Source organism: Chlorocebus sabaeus, chromosome 12, assembly GCF_047675955.1.
Source record: "Chlorocebus sabaeus isolate Y175 chromosome 12, mChlSab1.0.hap1, whole genome shotgun sequence".
In the NCBI taxonomy this organism is placed as follows: Eukaryota; Metazoa; Chordata; class Mammalia; order Primates; family Cercopithecidae; genus Chlorocebus; species Chlorocebus sabaeus.
Window position 1 is genome coordinate 103185364 of NC_132915.1, and position 19088 is coordinate 103204451.

General features: G+C 55.6%; 2 protein-coding genes across 3 annotated transcripts in view; one reads left to right on the plus strand and one right to left on the minus strand.

Annotated features, from left to right (window-relative positions):
• Positions 1-3468, minus strand: part of SH2D3C (SH2 domain containing 3C) — a 42155-nt gene extending 38687 nt beyond the window's left edge. Inside the window, exon 1 of one of the 2 annotated variants that reach the window (XM_073021944.1) lies at positions 1999-3468. In XM_073021944.1, the coding sequence (XP_072878045.1) occupies positions 1999-2035 (37 nt within the window). In that variant the 5' untranslated portion in view covers positions 2036-3468. The remainder of the gene's footprint in view (positions 1-1998) is intronic. The other variant, XM_037994167.2, reaches the window with a different exon arrangement.
• A 6231-nt stretch (positions 3469-9699) lies between these two features.
• Positions 9700-14164, plus strand: CDK9 (cyclin dependent kinase 9). The gene is made up of 7 exons (XM_008006135.3): positions 9700-10354; positions 10816-10897; positions 11634-11724; positions 12063-12229; positions 12330-12501; positions 12660-12808; positions 13255-14164. Exons 1-7 carry the CDS (start codon positions 9915-9917, stop codon positions 13618-13620), a joined length of 1467 nt encoding a protein of 488 aa, XP_008004326.1. The 5' UTR covers positions 9700-9914; the 3' UTR covers positions 13621-14164.
• Positions 14165-19088: the final 4924 nt, after the last annotated feature.

The window sequence follows — 19088 nt, forward strand, 5'->3', positions numbered from 1 at the left end:
TCCCCATAGCCCCCAGATGAGCAAAAAGGAAAAACACTAGCATTTTCCACGTCCTCAGCATCCTCCACCTCCTCAGCTGCTCGCACCCGCGCTGGGATGCAGGTAGGATGCCCCCAGTTGACAAGGGAGGAAACTGAGGTCCAGGGATGGGGAGGGACTCCCCCAGGGTCACACAGCAAGGCCACGGCTGAGCCTGGACACAGGCCAAGGGCTCGGCACAGCTGGGTCAGTGCTCAGGGGTTTGCTTCCCAGCCCTGCTAGCCCCATTTGATTATTGCTTTGGTCTCCCGAGAAACGTGGTCACAAATGTGGCCGCTCTGCCCTTCCGCTGCATGCGGTGGGGGTGGAAATTGCATCAGTGGCCAGAGGGAGGACCCCCAACCACCTTCTTTCTCAGCATCACTGGTTTTGCCTCCTGGGCACCAGGCGTTTGGAGGAGATAGTGGGGGCCGGGAGGGAAACTGAGGCCCAGAGTCCAGGGTCTGGGATTGGGCCCTGCTCAATAGCTGGTGTGACCTCAGGCAAGTCTCCAGGCCTCAGCATTGCCCTCTGGGAAATGTAGTCATAATCGCTGCCCTTTACACCACCTGTCCCCCACCCTGGTGGGGTCAGATCAAAGGAATCAGGAGACAGAAAAAGTTTGCTGGGACTGGGAAGGACAGATACAGGGAAAGCAGAGCAGTGGGCCAGTGTGGCCCCTCACCCTGGAGCCTGGTTCTAGTAGTTCTGGGCTCTTTCCCTACCCAAATATCGGCTCCCAGCCTCACTGCTGTTGGGAATGTGGGACAGCATCCCAGGACACCCCCATCCCCCTGCCACCCCAGTAACTCCCCACCTGGGATCCCATGACACCCCCATCCCCCTGCCACCCCAGTAACTCCCCACCTGGGATCCCATGACACCCCCATCCCCCTGCCGCCCCAGTAACTCCCCACCTGGGATCCCATGACACCCGCATCCCCCTGCCGCCCCAGTAACTCCCCACCTGGGATCCCATGTGAGCCCAGGCCTGTGGGCGGGGGATGGAGTGTGCGAAGCCCTCCCCTGCCCAGCTGCGAGGTCAGAGACAGCCAGAGACACAGTGGACTGCAGAGATCGAAAGACACAGTGGGGAGACAAAGAGACAGAGACAAGAGAAGCACAGAGATGGAGAACGAAGTCAATGAGTCAGAGAGAGAGAGAGAGAGATGCTAGGTCAGAATGACAGCTAGAAAGCCACGGGGACGCCCAGAAGCAGAGACGTCTGCAGAGAGATAGTGATGGACAAAGAGAAAGAGAAACAAGGCTGGAAACAGGAGGATCGCTTGAGTCCAGGAGATCCAGACCAGCCTGGGCAACAAAGTCCCCACCCCGGACTCTACAAAAAAAAACAAAAAAATCAATTTTATTGTTTACTTATTTTTTTATATTTACTTATTTTTTGAGATGCAGTCTTGCTGTATCGCCCAGGTTGGAGTGCAGTGGTGCAATCTCACTGCAATCTCCACTTCCCGGGTTCAAGCGTTTCTTCTGCCTCAACCTCTTGAGTAGCTGGGATTACAGGTGCTTGCCACCACACCCGGCTAATTTTTTGTATTTTTAGTAGAGATGGGTTTCACCACATTGGCCAGGCTGGTCTTGAACTCCTGACCTCAGGTGATCCCCCGGCCTCGGCCTCCCCAAGTGCTGGGATTACAGGCGTGAGCCACCACCGCACCCAGCCAAAAAAAAAAAAGTTAAATTGTGCCTGGAGTCCTAACTACTTGCCTAGCTACTTAAGAGGCTGAGGTGGGAGGATCACTTGAGCCTCGGAGGTCAAGACTGCAGTGAGCCGAGATTGTGCCACTGCACCCCAGCCTGGGTGACAGAGACCCTGGCGTCCAAAGGTAAAAACAAAAAAAGAAAAACAGTGAGAGAGAGAGAAACGGAAATGAAGACAGTGATGAAGAAACAGATGCAGAGAGAGGCCCAGAGGACAGCCAGGGATGGAGGACAGTGAAGACGGCACCCCGCACTCACTGAACTTTTTGCTGGTCTTCTTGGTCCCCTCTGTCATCTTGGCAAGTTGTGTGAAGCCCTTGGCCAGCTTTCGAGTGGCCGCTCAAGGCTCTGGACATCAAAGTTGAGGTGCCTCTCCCACCTCCCCTTCCCCTTTCTCTCACTCGCTTCCTCTGTGTATTTTTAAACCAGTGAAACTCCCACAGCTCCACCCTCCCCACCCTCTCCGCAGGGGGCGGGGGCTGGGGCCTCTCCTAGCCCCGGCCCCTGTGGGCCGCCTCCTTGGCCTCAGCAGCAGGGGCAGGGGGCAGACCACAAGCCCGTGGGACCTGGAAGGTCTAAGGAGCAGGCCGCAGGCTCTGGGAACAGAGCCCAGTGGGCTGGGGGCCGCTGGGGATCTGCCAACAGCTGTCAGGGGGCCTGGTCATCGGGCTGGGAAGGTGAGGGGAGTCAGGCCTGTGTGCAGGGCAGTTGCTTCTCAGCCTCTGTACCCAGGAGAGGGACTGGCAGCCGCAGATTGGAGAGAGCTGTGATGAGGCCTGTGGACTCTGGGCCACCCAGACCCAAGTTCCACTCTTGGCTGGCCATTTTGCCACGGTGTGATGTCCTCCCTGTGAACCGGGGGTACTTGCAGTGATCACTTCACCAGCTTCAGCCGTTGGTGTAGGGCCTGGCACAGAATCGGTGCCTACCAAAGCACAGTCACCGCTTTCCAAGCTATCAGGGAGATGTCATCATGTGGTCCACTGTACCCACTGGACAGAGATGGTGAAACCGAGGCACAGAGAGGCAGAGGGATTCCCCCAGGTAACACAGCTGGTTGCTGGCCCAGACTGGGTCACAACTCTCCCTTCTAGGCCCCTTAACCCATGGGCTGGTGCCTTTCCACACTACAAGCTTACCGTGTGTGCAGGCTCAGGTGGGCAGACCACGATGAGGAAATGCAACCTCCCCTCCACGGTCATCCTGAACATCTGCAAAGGGTGTCAGCAGCTGCTGGGGCTTGGGGCAGGGCCCAAGACCCAGGGCTTCCAATCCCAGCTACTTCCACCTCCGAAGCTTCAGTCACCTGATTTCTAGAATGGGGAGAAGTGGGAGGTATGCAGCCAACCTGCAGGGTTTCGGCATTTTATCTTGGACCCCAGGATGGCAACCCGGGCTGTGAGAGGAGTCCACTGCCATCTGATAGGGCACTTCCTGCATCCTCCATTAACAGTAACAGCCCCAGGGTGGGCATGGTGGCTCACACCTGCAATTCCAGCATCTTGGGAGGCCGAGGCAGGTGGATCACCTGAAGTCAGGGGTTTGAGCACAGCCTGGCCAACACAGTGAAACCTCGTCTCTACTAAAAATACATTTTAAAAAATTAGCCGGGTGTGGTGGTGTGCACGTGTATTCCCAGCTACTCGGGAGGCTGAGGCAGGAGAACTGCTTGAACCAGGGAGGCAAAAGTTGCAGTAAGCCGAGATCCCACCACTGCACTCCAGCCTAGCGACAGAGGGAGACCCTATCTCAAAAAAAAAAAAAAAAAAGGGCCGGTCACGGTGGCTCATGCCTGTAATCCCAGCACTTTGGGAGGCCGAGGTGGGTGGATCACGAGGTCAGGGGTTCGAGACCAGCCTGATCAACATGGTGAAACCCTGTCTCTACTAAAAATACAAAAATTAGCTGGGCGTGGTGGCGGGTGCCTGTAATCCCAGCTACTCAGGAGGCTGAAGCAGGAGAATTGCTTGAACCTGGGAGGCAGAAGTTGCAGTGAGCCGAGATCGTGCCATTGCACTCCAGTCTGGGTGAAAGAGCAAGACTCCGTCTCAAAACAAAACAAAACAAAAAGCAGAGGCAGACAATGGACAGACCGACAACCAAGTGTCCTAACTCCCCGGCTGGTATCCCCTAGCGGAAGATAGGAGGTAAGTCCCCGGCTTCTCTCCTGGGAGGGGGTTGCAGTGTGACTTGGGTTAGCTGCCAAGGCTATGCTGCTTCCTGGCCAGACCTGCTCCTGACTTGCTATGTGATCCTGCACAAGACACTTTGCCTCTCTGGGCCACAGTTTCCTCATCTGTGAAATGCACCCACAGCAGCCCCCACTTCCTTGGGTTGTTGGGAGGGCGAGAGAGGCAAACGCAGGTCCAGCCTCCGCGAGCCCTGGCTGTGGTTGCTGAGAGATAGGCACAGATAAGGGGCAGATTGGCACAGGACAGGGAATCCTGACAGGCACGCACAAGGCATGAGACCTGGGAATCCCAACCACAGAGATGCTGTGTTGCTGCGGCAGAGGCACCTCGTCAGTGCTGGGGCCCGTCTGCTCTTGGCCCGGGCGCCAGGGCAGTTTCTGGCACCCCTAGGAGAATGAATAGGGCTCAGTGTGGTGGCTCCGCTGAGCTCAGAGCCCCCTTTGTGCTGCCTGGAGTGGCCGTTAGGAGTGCAGCCGAGGACCTGCCGGCGGGTGGCTGTCCTGCGGGAGCTCTTCAGCTTGTCCTGCCCTGAACATCCCTGAGTGCTTTCCAACCTCCAGGCCTTTTGCTCAGGCTCGCCCCACCCGCCTCAGGTTTTTGCCTCCTTGGGATCCCTCCAGGTTGGCTTGAGGCTATAGGGCCCTAGGATCCCTGAATTCATTTCTTTTTTTTTTTTTTTTTTTTTTTTTGACAGAGTCTTAAAAAAACTGCAGACAGAAACTTAAAAAAACAAAAGCTCTGGCCGGGCATGGTGGCTCATGCCTATAATCCCAGCACTTTGGGAGGCTGAGGCAGACGGACCACAAGGTCAGGAGATTGAGATCATCCTGGCTAACACAGTGAAACCCTGTCTCTACTAAAAATACAAAAAAATTAGCGGGACGTGGTGGCGGGCGCCTGTGGTCCCAGCTATTGGGAAGGCTGACGCAGGAGAATGGCGTGAACCCGGGAGGCGGAGCTGCCCGTGAACCGAGATCGCGCCACTGTACTCCAGCCTGAGGGACAGAGCGAGACTCCATCTCAATTAAAAAAAAAAAAGAAGCTCCAGGCTAGAGTTCAGTGGTGCTATCTTAGCACCACAACCTCCGCCTTCTGGGTTTAAGGAATTCTCCTGCCTCAACCTCCCTAGTAGCTGAAATTACAGGCGCGCCCCACCACGCCCGGCTATTTATTTATTTATTTATTTTTTTTGAGACGGAGTCTCGCTCTGTCGCCCAGGCTGGAGTGCAGTGGCCGGATCTCAGCTCACTGCAAGCTCCACCTCCCAGGTTCACGCCATTCTCCTGCCTCAGCCTCCCGAGTAGCTGGGACTACAGGCGCCCGCCACCTCGCCCGGCTAGTTTTTCGTATTTTTCAGTAGAGACGGGGTTTCACCGTGTTATTTATTTATTTTTTAGTAGAGGCGGGGTTTCACTATGTTGGTCAGGCTGGTCTGGAACTCCTGATCTCAGGTGATCCTCCAGCTTCAGCCTCTCAAAGTGCTGGGATTACAGGCGTGAGCCGCGGCACCCAGCCCCCCTGCTCTCACTTCTGTCCCCTATCCTTGCCCCTCTTCCTCAGTCTGTGACTCAAGCAGGGACAGTGTGGTGGGGGCCTATGGAGAGGACAGAGAAGACAGGCTCACGGACAGGGCAGGTACCATGAAGAGTTGGAGACCTTAAACTTCATCGTCAAAGGCATCAGACCCATGCAATTCTGGGTTCAATCCCTACCTCCATGACCTTGGACAAGTCATGGCACCTTTCTGAGCCTCTCTCTTTTTTTTTCCCCATCAGAAAAACAGAATATAACATCCCTTACATGATCTCATGGCAGTGAAATAAAATATTTATACCAAGAGTATAATTTTGATTTAATTCCCTTGTGTCCTTATTTGCATATTCCAAACAGACCTGAAGCCTTCTGAGAGAGGCCAGGGCCCCTTCCATATGAGGACTGGATCATGCTTCCCCCTCAGCTGATCTGACACTGGGGACAGTGTGGGCTGATGGCAAAGGACCCTGGGCTTTAAGAGTAAAGAGACCTGGCTTTGAATCTCAGCTTCATAGCTTCCTGGCTGTGGAGCCTGGGGCAGGCCACACCAATCTGGTCCTCAATTTCCCCTTTTGTAACTTGGGTCTAGTAATAGCAACCTCCTCATAGGGGTGCTGCAGAGTTTCAGGGAGACAACGCAAGTCAGCCCCAGGCCAGGCACTGAGTCAGTTCCTGGCTAGTGTGGGCAGAACTTCTGCGATGGATTGATTGATTGATTGGAAACGGAGTTTCGCTCTTGTTGCCCCAGCTGGAGTGCAGTCGCCCAATCTCAGCTCACTGCAACTTCCCCATCCTGGGCTCAAGTGATTCTCTTGCCTCTGGCCTCCTGGGTAGCTGGGATCACAGGCGCCACTGTGCCCGGTTAATTTTCTGTATTTTTATTAGAGACAGGGTTTCATCCTGTTGGCCAGGTTGGTCTTGAACTCCTGACCTCAGGTGATCCACCTGCCTCGGCCTCCCAAAGTGTAGGGATTACAGGCGTGAGCTACCACGCCTAGCCGATTTTTTTTTTTTTTTTAATTGTTTTGAGATGCAGTCTCACTCTGATGCCCAGACTGGAGTACAGTGGCACAATCCTGGTTCAGGGCAACCCCCACCTCCCAGATTCGAGTGATTCTTCTGCCTCAGCCTCCTGAGTAGCTGGGATTACAGGCACGCGCCATCACGCCCAGCTAATTTTCCTATTTTTAGTGGAGACAGGGTTTTACCATGTTGGCCAGACTGGTCTTGAACTCCTGACCTCAGGTGATTCACCTGCCTCCTCCTCCAAAAGTGGTGGGATTACAGGTGTGAACCTTTTGCAGGAGGAGGCAACTTCTGTGATTTTAGAGGGCTGTGGGTATCACATGGCTGTTCTCTGTCCTGTACCCCTGCTATGCAGTTGACCCACTGTCTCTTCAGATGCACCAGCAGCCAAGAGCAGCCCATTCCATGACTCCATCTTCTCCTTCTCTCCCATGCTTCCCGTCTGTCTCTGCTCAGAGGAAAACAGGGGGTCCAGGCTGGGGTCAGACAGCTGTCCAGCTCTTCCCTTTACTGTGCTGCCCTCACCTTCTCTGTTAAATGGCAGCAGGACCAGCAGCTCTCTCGGGGCAGATATCTACCAAGGACTGGCCACATGCCCAGCCCAGCCTTGCCAGTTTAGCCGATCCCTGGGAGGCAGGAAACGTTTCCAGTGAGAAATCACTCGTTTCTTCTTACGTGTGCCTGGGTTTTGCCGGCTTGGTGATCTGGGGCGCCGGACCTGGGCAGCCTGGGTAGCCTTGTGACAGGCATCCGGTCTTTCCTGCCTCTCTTGCCTGCCTGCATCCTACAGTGGGGACTGAGGCCCTGAGGCCCCAAGGGGAAGTGACAGGCGGATGTTGGGGTTCAGACCAGGGATGGTGGGGTGCAGGTGACAACTCCACCGGAACTTCTGCTAGGGCCTCTGCCCACAGGATGTGACTTAGGGAGGGCTCATGGGAAACAGCAGGCCCTGGCTTGAGCTGTAGTCGGATAGTGGAGGCCACACAAGCCCACCACAGATCCCCACCCACCGCGCTACTGCTCAGACCAGTGGTGCCGTGCCCCAGCAATGCCGTGGCTCCACCCCTAGGCCAGATGGGCAGGGCCCTGAGATGGGGAAGTGCTGGGGTTTGTGCCAGACTGACCTGGTTCAAATACCAGTATGGTCACTGACCAGCTGTTTGACCCAGGCCAAGTGATGTCACCTGTGAGTCTCAGGATCCTGATGTGTACAATGGAGGTGACAACAGTACCCATATGGTTGAGTGGCAACCAAGATAATTCTCATAAAGTGGTAAGTAGGGCTGGGACCATTTATTTTCCATCAATAAATTGTCATTACTAAAAATTTTATGGTCTCCCTCCTTATCCTCCCCACCTCCAATTTAGCTAACAGCCTCCTGCTTCTAATAGTGTACCCACGAACCTGACCCTACATCTCTCCCTGCCTCTCTGGTTCTACACTATTCTCAGGAGAGGCTCCTTCCTCCTCAGCCTGACTTTCCAGCCCCTCCCTGGTAATGCCCTTCCCCAGAACAGGACCTCTTGTGACATTAAGGTCACCAAAGCCATTCCTGCCTCCTCCTAGGAGGCTTTGAGGCTAAGCAGTGTGGGGTGAGAGCTGGGAGCCACGCCAAGGGCTTTTTTTTGAGACGGAGTCTCACTCTGTCACCAGGGTGGAGTGCAGTGGCAAGACCTCGGCTCACTGCAACCTCCACCTCCTGGGTTCAGGCGATTCTCCTGCTTCAGCCTCCTGAGTAGCTGGGACTACAGGCGCCCAACACCACGCCCGGCTAAGTTTTGTATTTTTAGTAGAGATGGGGTTTCAACATATTGGCCAGGCTGGTCTCGAACTCCTGACCTTGTGATCTGCCTGCCTCGGCCTCCCAAAGTGCTGGGATTACAGGCGTGAGCCACCGCGCCCACCCTAAGGGTTTCTTGCAGGAAGAGAGGGCATCCAGAGTCTAGGGGAGTGTGGAATCAGGGGAGAACCGCCCTGAACGCAGGAAGGCTTAGGGAGACAGTAGAGAGATTTGCATGGCCACAGCCTGGGGGGTGGGGTGTGAACTGGAAAGAGTTTCCAATGTCACATTCAGGTTCTTCGGGGACAGAGAGGCCAGACTAGGGGGCCAGGTCTCAGGATCCACCCGCAGAGGGCTGGAGAGGAGGGGGCAGATTGAAGCGGGGCAAAGGAGGTAGAAAAGACGGCTTTGCTGGAGGCTGTCCTTGGGCAGAGCTGGAGGGAGAATCTGGGGGCCGCTGGAGCCAGGAAGATGCAGGCGAAGGTATGGGAGCGATGGGGGAGGGAGATGGGGGGGGGTGAGTGGTGAGCTCCCGCCTGCATAAGGACAGCAGGCCTCCCCAATGCTCTCCTCCTGGTCCAACCACGGATAGCCTGAGTCAAGTGAATCCCCTTCACAGTCAAGACACCCAGCTTCGGGTCCCAGCTTTGTCGCCGTGTGACCTTGGGCAAATGACCTCACCTCTGAGCCTCAATGTCCTCTTCTGCAAAATGGGTTAGTGATCCTGACTATGGGGCTGTTGATTCAGGATTCGGCGGGAACGCCCAGCACTTCCTTAGCACACAAGAGTGCTGAGAAAATGGTAGCTGTTTTTTGCGATTATTGACCCGGGGCCTGATCAGCTCTGGCGCGACTCGGCGAAGGCGAGAGTCCTGCGGGTCCCATCCCTGCCTCCTGGAGAGCCAGGCTCCAGCGATAGAAGGCTCGGGCGTTGCTTGCTCGTCGCCTCCAGTGCCGCCGCGCCCCCTGGCGGCCGTCGGTTGCCATGTCAACGGAGGGTGGCGGGGACCGGGGGAGGCGGAGGCGGGGGCCGTTCTCTCCTCCCAGGGCCGGAGGACGCTCCCTCCGCGCCTCCCGCCTTCGCCTCTTGCGGGGGGCACTCCGAGCCGGGGAGGAAGGGGCTCTCCGCGGCAGCCGGCATGTGGGGGTAAACTGAGGCACGCGGCTGGGCGCCCGCAGCCAGGTGCCGAGCGCGGGGCCCCACCTCCGAAGGCGGAGGAGGGGCCGCGGGCGGTGACGCGCCGAGGGCGGCCGGCGGACAGCGAGCGGGCGGGCGGGCGGGCGGGCGGTGGCGGCGGCGGCAGGTGCGGCCGCGGAGGGTGGGAGGGAGGAGGGCGGGGGCGGGCGGAGGAGGAGGGGAGGGCGAGGCCGGACACCTCCCCCTTTATAACGCGCCCCCTCCCGGGCTCTCGGGCCGACTCCTAGTCGGCTCTTCCCGTCTCGCCCCCTCGCCCGGCCGCCCCGGGCCCGGGCCCGGCCAGGGAGCCCCCAGGCCGCGGCTCGGGGGCTGCCCCCCCGCCCGCCGCCCCGCGCAGCCCGGCGGAGGCGGCGCCGTCGGAGGAGGAGGAGCAGGGCACTGCGGCTGGCCCCGGATCGGGCGCCAGAGCGGCAGCAGCTTCGGCAGCAGCGGCGGCCCGGGCCCATGCAGCGGGACGCGCCACCCCGAGCCCCAGCTCCGGCGCCCCGGCTCCCCGCGCCCCCGATCGGGGCCGCCGCCAGTAGTGGCGGCGGCGGAGGCGGGGGCAGCGGCGGCGGCGGAGGCGCCTCTGCAGCTCCGGCTCCCCCTGGCCTCTCGGGAACTACAAGTCCCAGGGGGCCTGGCGGCGGGCGGCGGGCGGAAGAGGCGGGGTCGGCGCCGCGAGGCCGGAAGTGGCCGTGGAGGCGGAAGTGGCGCGGTCGCGGAGGGGCCTGGAGCGCGGCGGCGGCGGGACCCGGAGCGGGAGCGGCAGCAGCAGCGGCTGGGGGCGGCGGCGGCGCGTTGGAGGCGGCCATGGCAAAGCAGTACGACTCGGTGGAGTGCCCCTTTTGTGATGAAGTTTCCAAATACGAGAAGCTCGCCAAGATCGGCCAAGGCACCTTCGGGTAAGGCTGGGCCCCTCGGGGCCGGGAGCCCTGGGCCTGCACCCCTAGGGCCGACGTCGGGATGTCCCGGGCCCCGCCCGAGTTGGTAGAGAAACCATCTGTCCCCGGGCTTGCCCACTGGTCTTTAGGCCGCGCTGCACCCCGCCCCGGCCTGAAGGAGCCGGCTGGTGGGGAGGAGCCTGAGGCCCGTGGTGGGGGCGGGGAGGGGCTGCAGAGAGGCGCCCGTGAGGGGAACGGGATCTCTCCAAGAGACGCCCAAGTGAGGAGAAGGGACTGAGGGAAGGAAGCAGAGGCTCCGAACGAGACAGGGTGCCGGGTGGCGGGGTAGCCGCGTGCCCTGGGTACTTACCTCAGCCCCGCCCGGGAATCTTTTTGCTGCTGCCCCTCCTCCTGTAGTGGGGGAGGGGCGGGCCCTGCGGAAGTCGCCTGATGAGCTCTCGGGTCTCCCTTTCCGCCTGCAGGGAGGTGTTTAAGGCCAGGCACCGCAAGACTGGCCAGAAGGTGGCTCTGAAGAAGGTGCTGATGGAAAACGAGAAGGAGGGGGTGAGTACGGATCCGGCGTGCGGGCCAGCCGTCTAACTGCCCAGGACCCCGGGTCGGTTTTCCACCCTACTGCTTGTAGGAGTCACAGGTTGAGATTTAATTTTTTTTGTAGTAGTTTAGAAATTTCCAGGGAATTTGGCCTCCACCCTAAAACTAAATGCTTCATTCTTAGGCAGTTATGGGTGAGTCCAGGAGGGGGAGTTGATGCGTGCATCGTGTGCACTTTAGTTCACGAAGTTAGGAAGCCTATAAACACCTTTTTTTAGTGTTAAATTTGCTTAATGTTAAAGAAAGATACATATGCATGCAAATTTTTGAAAAGTGACTAATACTCAGTTATTTAATGTATTTAAAAGGAGCGGTCCCTCCACCCCATCTTAGCTCAAGTACAACTTCCCATAAACCTTCCTTTTCCTAATGTGCTTTAGCGAGGACATTTTTAAATCATCATGTTTGTTGCCAACGAAACAGCCATAGAGCTGAAGTTTGAAGGCTGAAACCTCCGAGCATTTAGTGGCTAATAGCAAAGTATTGCTGTTTCAGTTTGTTGTCTCAAATCATCTCCTTGAAGTGTGCATGCTCCTACTATATCCATTTTACAGGCAAAGCTTCTGAGACAGCTGGTTTCAGAGCCCATGATCTTGCTCTGTCTCCCAACTTGCCTCTCAGTATAGACCCCAGAGCTGGGCTCTGTACTGCGCTCACTCTTGACCACTCTCCCCTCTCTCTCACCCAGTTCCCTATTACCGCCTTGCGGGAGATCAAGATCCTTCAACTTCTAAAACACGAGAATGTGGTCAACTTGATTGAGATTTGTCGAACCAAAGGTAAGTCGTTTGGATCTTACGAAAAGATGACACCTGTAGCTTAAGGTTTTGTTTGTAAAGTTGGAACTAGACCTACCTAAACTGCCTCCTCTTAACTCAGATGGACCCATGGTGACTGCTTTCTCTGGTCCTCTTTCATCGTAGCTGGTGCTTCCTCGGGGCCTGCCCTGGCCCAGAAGAGGCACTCAGAAAATATTTGACCAGGGAAGGAAGGAACAGACAGATGCTCTGGAGGGCATGGGTGCCCATGGGTTGGAGCAGGAAGAAAGAAACTGGTTGTGGGAAAGTGTGTTGGGTGTGGCTTTCTTGACTTTTTCTTGCTTGTATTCCTGCCTCAGCTTCACCCTATAACCGCTGCAAGGGCAGTATATACCTGGTGTTCGACTTCTGCGAGCATGACCTTGCTGGGCTGTTGAGCAATGTTTTGGTCAAGTTCACGCTGTCTGAGATCAAGAGGGTGATGCAGATGCTCCTTAACGGCCTCTACTACATCCACAGGAACAAGGTGGGGGCGAGAGCTGGGAGGAGGACCCAGGCTTGGGCTGGCCTTGGCTCCCACTCCCGGGTGGATATCGCTGAAGGAGCCACTCTTGCCCTTCTTGCAGATCCTGCATAGGGACATGAAGGCTGCTAACGTGCTTATCACTCGTGATGGGGTCCTGAAGCTGGCAGACTTTGGGCTGGCCCGGGCCTTCAGCCTGGCTAAGAACAGCCAGCCCAACCGCTATACCAACCGTGTGGTGACACTCTGGTACCGGCCCCCGGAGCTGTTGCTCGGTGAGGACTCCCGAGCGGGCCGAGGGGGGTGAGGGCCAGGCATCTACCTGGCCCCCACCCCCCCACTGCCAGGGCTTCTTGAGCTGCCGGCCCTGGGGCGTTGAGTCTCAGGAGGCCTCCGGGCTCAAGGGGCCCTCCTGGTGCGCTCTTCTTCCCAGGGGAGCGGGACTACGGCCCCCCCATTGACCTGTGGGGTGCTGGGTGCATCATGGCAGAGATGTGGACCCGCAGCCCCATCATGCAGGGCAACACGGAGCAGCACCAACTCGCCCTCATCAGTCAGCTCTGCGGCTCCATCACCCCTGAGGTACGGGGTCCCGGTCCCCCGGCAGAGGAGTGGGGAGTGGAATGGAAGGAGCGCTCCTCTCTGGAAGGGAGGCTGGTTTGGTGACAGGGCCTGCCCTTGAGAGCCACACAGGCTGTGCGCCAGTCTCGGTTCCATCAGCCATTCTGTGGCCTTGGGCAGAACAACTGAGTCAGCGCTGGGTTTCTCTTCTGTGAACCAGAAATGTGACGTATATCAGGGTTGGAGCCTATATTCCAGGTGATGTGGGTAGAAGGGCCTGGCACGTGGTATGTGCCAGTCTGTGGCGGGCACTGCTTCTCTTGGGAGGGGTCGAGTTCTCTCTCCAGTAGTAGTCTGGGAGCCTCGAAGTGGAGCAGGTATTTTAGTTCTATTAGGCCTTGACAAAGGGATAAGCCACGTACCTCCTGGCCGGACTTCATCCTCTCTCAATGCCCCCTCCCTCCCAGGTGTGGCCAAATGTGGACAACTATGAGCTGTATGAAAAGCTGGAGCTGGTCAAGGGCCAGAAGCGGAAGGTGAAGGACAGGCTGAAGGCCTATGTGCGTGACCCATACGCACTGGACCTCATCGACAAGCTGCTGGTGCTGGACCCTGCCCAGCGCATCGACAGCGATGATGCCCTCAACCATGACTTCTTCTGGTCCGACCCCATGCCCTCTGACCTCAAGGGCATGCTCTCCACCCACCTGACGTCCATGTTCGAGTACCTGGCACCACCTCGCCGGAAGGGCAGTCAGATCACCCAGCAGTCCACCAACCAGAGTCGCAATCCCGCCACCACCAACCAGACGGAGTTTGAGCGTGTCTTCTGAGGGCTGGCGCTTGCCACTAGGGCTCCTACATGTTTTTCTTCTGCTATGTGACTTGCATCGTGGAGACGGTGGGGCATTTGAGTTTATATCTCTCATGCATATTTTATTTAATCAATCCCCACCTTGGGCTCTGGGAGCAGCCTGCTGAGTGGACTGGAGTGGAGCATTTGCTGAGAGGCCAGGAGGGTATCGGGACTGTCCTGTCGTCGCTGGCTTTCTGGATGGTGCCCAGAGGGTTTCCATGGGGTAGGAGGAGGGGATCTCCCACCAGTGACTTGTTCTAAGAGCTCCCAGCATGGTGGAAGAGGGGACAGGTCCCTCACCCACCCACAATCCTATTCTCGGGCTGAGAACCCTGCGTGGGGACAGGGCTGGCCTCAGGAATGGGCTGTTTTTGGCCTAACCCTCAGAAGCACTGGGGCTGGCACAAACTCTTGGTTTCTTCAGCAGGAGAATTTTATCGTGTTTCTTTTGGTTCCATTGTTTGGAGACATTCCTGGGCACAGTTTGGTCCGTTAGAATTAAAAGGTTTTTTTTTTCTTTTTTTTTCTTTTTTTTTTTTCCTCCAGGAGTTGATGTGTGTTTTGTTCTGCGCACATGCCACCAACTCTTCCCCCACAGTCAGCAGGTTGGGCCTGACCATTGGGACTTGATTGTGAAGTCACTGGAGGTCTTGACTCTTTTATCTCAGTTCCTGTTCTCTTACATAATTGTAAAGGACCTTTGTCTGTTTTTCCTCTTGGGTGCCTTCCAGAACGCATCTCATGTCCCTGGTGAGGGAATTGGCGAGGACCTGCTGCGAGCTGCTGTGGCTGCAGTGGTGACCCAGCTGGGCAGATCACTGGAGTGACAATTTGATCTGTCACCTGAGAAGGATGGTCCCTCAGGCTGCTGGGTAGAGGGCCTGGGGCAGGCCGGAGAGAGAAAGTGTGCAGAGGGTGGAGGGATCACAGGGGTCTTGGAAGGTGGCAGTCGTTTGAACAGGGGTGGGGAGTGCGTGGGAGAAAAATACAGGCTGAAGGTAGAATATCTGGGACCCTCTGAGGAGCGGAACATTCTGGCGGGCACGTTTTCTGTGAGCCTGAAGTTGGGAAGAGACATTCTGGAGGTCAATTTCCTATATCCTCTTACGGGCAGAGATCTTGAAGTGGGGCCAGGAAGGAAGGTTGGCAAAACCTTTGACCAGAACTGTCCATTTACAGAAACTGACCCAGACCACAACACAAAAGGCCAATGAAAGAAGAAAAATTTTTTTTTTTTTTTTTTTTTTTTGAGACAGAGTCTCACTCAGTTTCCCAGGCTGAAGTGCAGTGGCATGATCTTGGCTCACTGCAACTTCTGCCTCCCGGGTTCAAGCGATTCTCCTGCCTCAGCCTCCTGAGTAGCTGGGACTACAGGCGCCCACCACCACGCCCAGTTAATTTTTGTATTTTTAGTAGAGATGGGATTTTGCCATCTTGGCCAGGCTGGTCTCGAACTCCTGACCTCAAGTGATCTGCCCATCTAGGCCTCCCAAAATGCTGGGATTACAGGTATGAGCCACCACATCCAGCCAAGGAAAAAATTCTTGATTGATGTTTTTGTTTTCCTGAGACTGCTGTAACTAATTGCTACAAGCATGCTAGCTTAAAGTAAAACATTTATTCTGTTCCAAAGTTATTGGTGGCAGGGTCGGCTCCTTCTGGAGGATCTGAGGGAGAGAGAATCATTCCTGAGACTCCTGGTGACTGCTGGCAGTCCTTGCATCCCTTAGGCTTGTAGTTGTGTCACTCCGGTCTCTGCCTGTGTTCACATGGCGTTCTTCCCTCTGCGTCTTTTTTTTTTTTTTTTTTTTTTTGAGGTGGAGTTTCGCTCTTGCCCAGGCTGGAGTGCAATGGCATGATCTTGGCTCACTGCAACTTCCGCCTCCTGGGTTCAAGCGATTCACCTGCCTCAGCCTCCCTAGTAGGTGAGATTACAGGCGCCTGCCAGCACGCCTGGCTAATTTTTGTATTTTTAGTAGAGACAGGGTCTCACCATGTTGACCAGGCTGGTCTTGAACTCCTGACCTCAGGTGATCCACCTGCCTCAGCCTCCCCAAATGCTGGGATTACAGGCATGAGCCACCACGCCCGGCCTATGTGTCTGTCATATGTGGACACCAGTATGGATTTAGGGGCCACCTTGACCCAGTGCGACCTCATCTTAACCGATTACATCTGCAAAGACCCTCTTTCCAAGTAAGGTCATATTCTGAGGTTTGGAGAGGACATGAATTCAGGGGGCCACTTCAACCCAGTATAACTAGTAGTCAAATCCAAATCGGCTGGGTGCAGTGGCTCACACCTATAATCCCAGCACTTTGGGAGGCCGAGGTGGGCGGGTCACGAGATTAGGAGTTCAAGACCAGCCTGACCAAAATTGTGAAACCCCATCTCTACTAAAAATACAAAAATTAGCTGGGCGTGGTGGTGGGCGCCTACAGTCCGAGCTATGTGGGAGGCTGAGGCAGGAGAATTGCTGGAACCCAGGCCGGAGGCAGAGGTTGCAGTGAGCCAAGATCGAACCACTGTACTCCAGCCTGGGTAACACAGCGAGACTCTGTCTCAAAAAAAAAATTAGCTGGGCATGGTGGTGCATCCCTGTAGTCCCAGCTACTCGGGAGGCTGAGGTAGGAGAATCACTTGAACTAGGGAGGCGGAGGTTACAGTGAGCTGAGATTGTGCCACTGCACTCCAGCCTGGCGACAGCGAGACTGCGCCTCAAAAAGAAAAACCCAAATCAGGGCTGGGTGCAGTGACTCAGGCCTGTAAACCCCAACATTGGGAGGCCGAGGTGGATACCTGAGGACAGGAGTTTGAGACCAGCCTGGCCAATATGGCAAAACCCCATCTCTACTAAAAATTAAAAAATTAGCCGGGTCTGGTGGCGCATGCCTGTAATCCCAGCTACTTGGGAGGCAGAGGTGGGAGAATCGCTTGTACCCAGGAGGCAGAGAGAGGTTGCAGTGAGCTGAGATGGCACCACTGCTTGCCAGCCTGGGTGACAGAGCGAGACTTATCAGAAAAAAAAAAAAGAAATCCAAATTAAAGCTATTGTGAGGTGTCCTGAGAGCAGTCAGTAGGAATTGAGTGGGAAAACTCAGGGCTGGCCTAATTGTATTGTCTTTGAAGGATAAGAAGCTTCTCTAAAAGGTTCATGTTCTTTGACACCGCAATTCCACTTACAGGAATTTTTAAAGAGCAATTAGACAATAATAGTCTTTATGTCATTGAACCCTCACTGCAGTTTTGATGGTCTCATTCATTCATTGAGCATACTTACTAGGTGTGTCTTCCAAGGGCCGTCCTGTTCGGGACTTAATACAGCTGGAAATGGTGGCCCACCCCCACCCCAGTGGAGCTCACCTTCCAGTAGGTCCAAACTGGTTTGATTGAGTTCCATGGAAAACAATAAAGTGGGGTAAGGGGAAGAGTTGGGGGGAGCTGAGGGGTCAGCGTGACATGGAAGCAGAAATCAAGGCTTTTTGGGGCGGGGGTGTGGGTACAAGTGCCAAGGGCTGGGAAGCCTTTGGGGAGCTTTGTACAGAGTGTGTGGTTCTTTATGTTTCTCGGTGTTTCCTCATAGTTGGTTAACTAATACATTTGTTATGCAATGGAGCCATCTTTTCATTTTTAAACATTTTTAAAAACATGTTTTTTAGAGATGGGGTCTTGCTTTGTTGCCTAGGCTGGTCTCCAGCTCCTCAGCTCAAGGGATCCTCCGACCTTGGCCTCCCAAAGTGCTGGGATTACTGGTGTGAGCCACCGCACCCAGCCAATTAAGCTACATTTTAAAACAACCAAGACAGGTGCTAAACCCTGGAGCTGCTGACCCGAGCTCGTCCTCACCCTCTTCCCCAGAGTCTACCCCAGGGAGGAACAGGTACTGGCCAGTCAGGCGAGGGTTCTCTAGCTTTGGCCTCAGGCTCTGGTGTGACATGGGTGCCGTTTCCACCTGTGGAGGGAGGTATGTGGACTGGAATAAAGGCTCCCAGAGGGCAGGGCCCTGTGGGGTTTTACCATGTTTCTGGCACCTAGATAGCACCTGGCACGTGTGAGTCTCTGGGATACAGTGGAGCGAATGCAGTGAACACATGGCCAAGGAGGCTGTACAGATGAGAAAGGCCTTCACCAGCTCGTGGGGATGAACTCGGGATGTCACCCTGCAGGGGGACTGAATTCTGTGTCCTGGCCTTTTGTTTAAGAGCCTGGAGTCACGTCCTGGTGTTTTTTTTTTTTTTAAAGGAAAAATGGTTTTATTCATTTGTACTTAAACCAGCTAAAGAAGTACTGATGTCATTATAATGCAGCAAATACAAGATCTCTTTCCACAAATATTAGCATAACCATCAAAATAGGGACTGTAGTAAAACAGCCAAAAAGGGCTGAGGGAATCAAGTATGTTACAACTTAACCCTTCACCTCAATAGAATTATTTTATTATTATTATTATTATTATTATTATTATTATTTTTTTGAGACGGAGTTTCACTTTTGTTGCCCAGGCTGGAGTGCAGGGGAGCCGTCTCGGCTCACTGCAACCTCCGCCTCCCAGGATTCAGGCTATTCTCCTGCCTCAGCCTTCCTGAGTACCTGAGATTACAGGCATACGCCACCACGCCCGGCTACTTTTGTATTCTTAGTAGAGACGGGGTTTCTCCATGTTGGTCAGTCTGGTCTCGAACTTTGGACCTCAGATGATCCACCCGCCTCAGCCTCCCAAAGTGCTGGGATTACAGGCGTGAGCCACCGCGCCCGGCCTATTTTTTTGAAATGGAGTCTCTCTCTCTTGCCCAGACTGGAGTGCAGTGGCGCAATCTTGACTCTGCAAGCTCTGCCTCCCGGTTCTGCCTCAGCCTCCCGAGTAGGTGGGACTACAGGCGCCTGCCACCATGGCAGGCTATTTTGAATTTTTTTGAGACAGAGTCTCGCTCTGTCCCCCAGGCTGGAGTGCAGTGGCGCCATCTCAGCTCGCTGCAAGCTCTGCCTCCCGGGTTCATGCCATCCTCCTGCCTCAGCCTCCCGAGTAGCTGGGATTACAGGCACCCGCCACCTCGCCCGTCTTGTGCATTTTTTTTTAGTAGAGACGGGGTTTCATCGGGTTAGCCAGGATGGTCTCGATCTCCTGACCTCGCCATCCGCCCGTCTCGGCCTCCCAAAGTGCTGGGATTACAGGCTTGAGCCACCGCGCCCGGCCTATTTTGTATTTTTGATAGAGACGGGGTTTCACCATGTTAGCCAGGATGGTCTCGATTTCCTGACCTCGTGATCTGCCCACCTCAGCCTCCCGAAGTGCTGGGATTATAGGCGTGAGCTACCGCGTCTGGCTTATTTTTTTAAGACAGACTCTCTGTTGCCCAGGCTGGATCACAGTGGCTCGATCTCGGCTCACTACAACCACCTCCTCCTGGGGTCAAGCGATTTTCTGCCTCAGCCTCCTGAATAGCT